We start from the raw sequence: 1,837 nt of genomic DNA on the forward strand, positions 1-1,837 counted from the left end.
AAAAAAAAATCCAGGTTCATGTGATGTTTAAAAGAGACAGTTTCATTTAAAAAGATGGAGATTTTATAGCCAGGCATTGTGGTGGGTGCCTGTAGGTACTTGGGAGGCTGAGGTAAGAGAATCGCTTGAGCCCAAGAGTTTGAGGTTGCTGTGAGCTGTGATGCTATAGCACTCTACCATGTGTGACACAGTGAGACTCTGTCTCAAATAAAAAAAAAAAAAGAAAAAAAGGAAGAAAACAATAATAAAAAGGAAGAAAGGGAAGGAGAAGATAAAAGATAAACATCCATTCCCCTTGTCAGAGAGTAGGTACCCCTGAATTAAAACTTTTCTCTCTTTTGACCCTTGTTTCTCCCCAGCTCACCAAAGCAGTGTAGCCAGCAGAGTCAGGCTGACTAGGGTCCGTTGCCTTCTGGATTAAATATTTCACCCGGCCCAGGTCTCCATTCAGGGCTGCTGACCAGATTCCTGTAGAAAGCCATCCAGGGCACTGAATAATGCTGAACAAATGGGAATTTTTAGTGCTTCCTTTACCTCTTGACCTCGGCTTTCAAAGCATCTGCTTGTCTATAAAATGGAGGATATCCGTTCCTTCCATTCCTTTAACAAATATTAATATTAACCTCCTCTGTGCCAAGAATTGTTCTGGGTGTTGGTGACACTATTGTGAACAAGACAGTAGGATTGGGCAGACAAAGAAATCCCTTCTTCCCACTTCAAACACAAAAATGTTGATAAAGTGATTTTGGTCCAGGTGCGGTGGCTCACACCTGTGATCCAAGCACTTTGGGGGGCCAAGGTGGGAGGACTACTTGAAACCGGGAGTTTAAGACCAGTCTGGGCAACATAATGAGACTGTCTCCATAAAAATATTGTTTTAAATCAGCTAGACATGGTGGTACATGCTTATTGTCCCAGCTGCTGAGGCATGAGGATCTCTTGAGCCCAGGAGTTCAAGGTTACAATAAGCTATGATCAAGCCACTATACCTCAGCCTTAAACCTCTCTCTCTCTCTATATATATATGTATATAAAATAAAGAAGAAAAAAAAGCCTGGAATATATGTGTAGGGTCAAAATTCAAAGCAGGTGGTGAAGCTATAGAATTCAAACAGCACTCAGAATTGGATATACATCTAGAGGCTTTGGTGCAAAAGCTTCAGCAGGGTCCAGAGTGAAAGCTGAAGGCCATGTGGATGGTGGGGAGCTAGAATAAGGTTCTGTGCGCAAAGTCAGGAGGCAGGAAGTACCATAGTACAGAGGAATTGGGACTGGAGAATCTCTACCCATCTGCCCCATAGATAGGCAGGAAGAAAGCTGCCATGTGTAGGAATTCATTTGGTCAGCAAATATTTACTGAATACTTACTATGGATGTGGCCCTAGAGATTTCCTATGTTCTACTACTAGAACTGCTATGTTCTAGACACTAGGGATCTGTCGAGTATAAAAGATCTACCCCCTAACTTTGGCCTTCTGGAGCTTACATTCTAATTAAAGGAGGAAGACAAGAAGCAAATACATACATTTGTTTATAAATGTATTGTCTACATAGACATACACGTTACATATTTATGCATACCATGTAAATTATGTTTTATATACATAATTTTTTTGTTTTGAGACAAAGTCTCACTCTGTTGCCCCAGGCTAGAGTGGTGTGGTATCAGCCTACCTCACAGCAACCTCGAACTCCTAGGTTCAAGCTATATTCTTGCTTCAGCCTCCCAAGTAGCTGGAACTACAGGTACATGCTTGGCTAATTTTTCTATTTTTAGTAGAGACAGAGCCTCACTCTTGCTTAGGCTGGTCTTGAGCTCAAGAGATCCTCCCACCTT

At 41.8% G+C, this 1,837-nt stretch overlaps 1 protein-coding gene across 1 annotated transcript in view; it reads right to left on the bottom strand.

Moving 5' to 3' along the window:
• The window catches only part of ANKRD39 (ankyrin repeat domain 39), a 15,456-nt gene that overhangs the window by 6,753 nt on the left and 6,866 nt on the right, over positions 1-1,837 (bottom strand). The window contains exon 2 of the mRNA XM_023518829.1: positions 314-468. Within this exon, the coding sequence (XP_023374597.1) occupies positions 314-468 (155 nt within the window). The remainder of the gene's footprint in view (positions 1-313; positions 469-1,837) is intronic.

The sequence above is a fragment of the Otolemur garnettii genome, unplaced genomic scaffold, assembly GCF_000181295.1.
Source record: "Otolemur garnettii isolate 467f Iridium unplaced genomic scaffold, OtoGar3 scaffold00148, whole genome shotgun sequence".
In the NCBI taxonomy this organism is placed as follows: domain Eukaryota; kingdom Metazoa; phylum Chordata; class Mammalia; order Primates; family Galagidae; genus Otolemur; species Otolemur garnettii.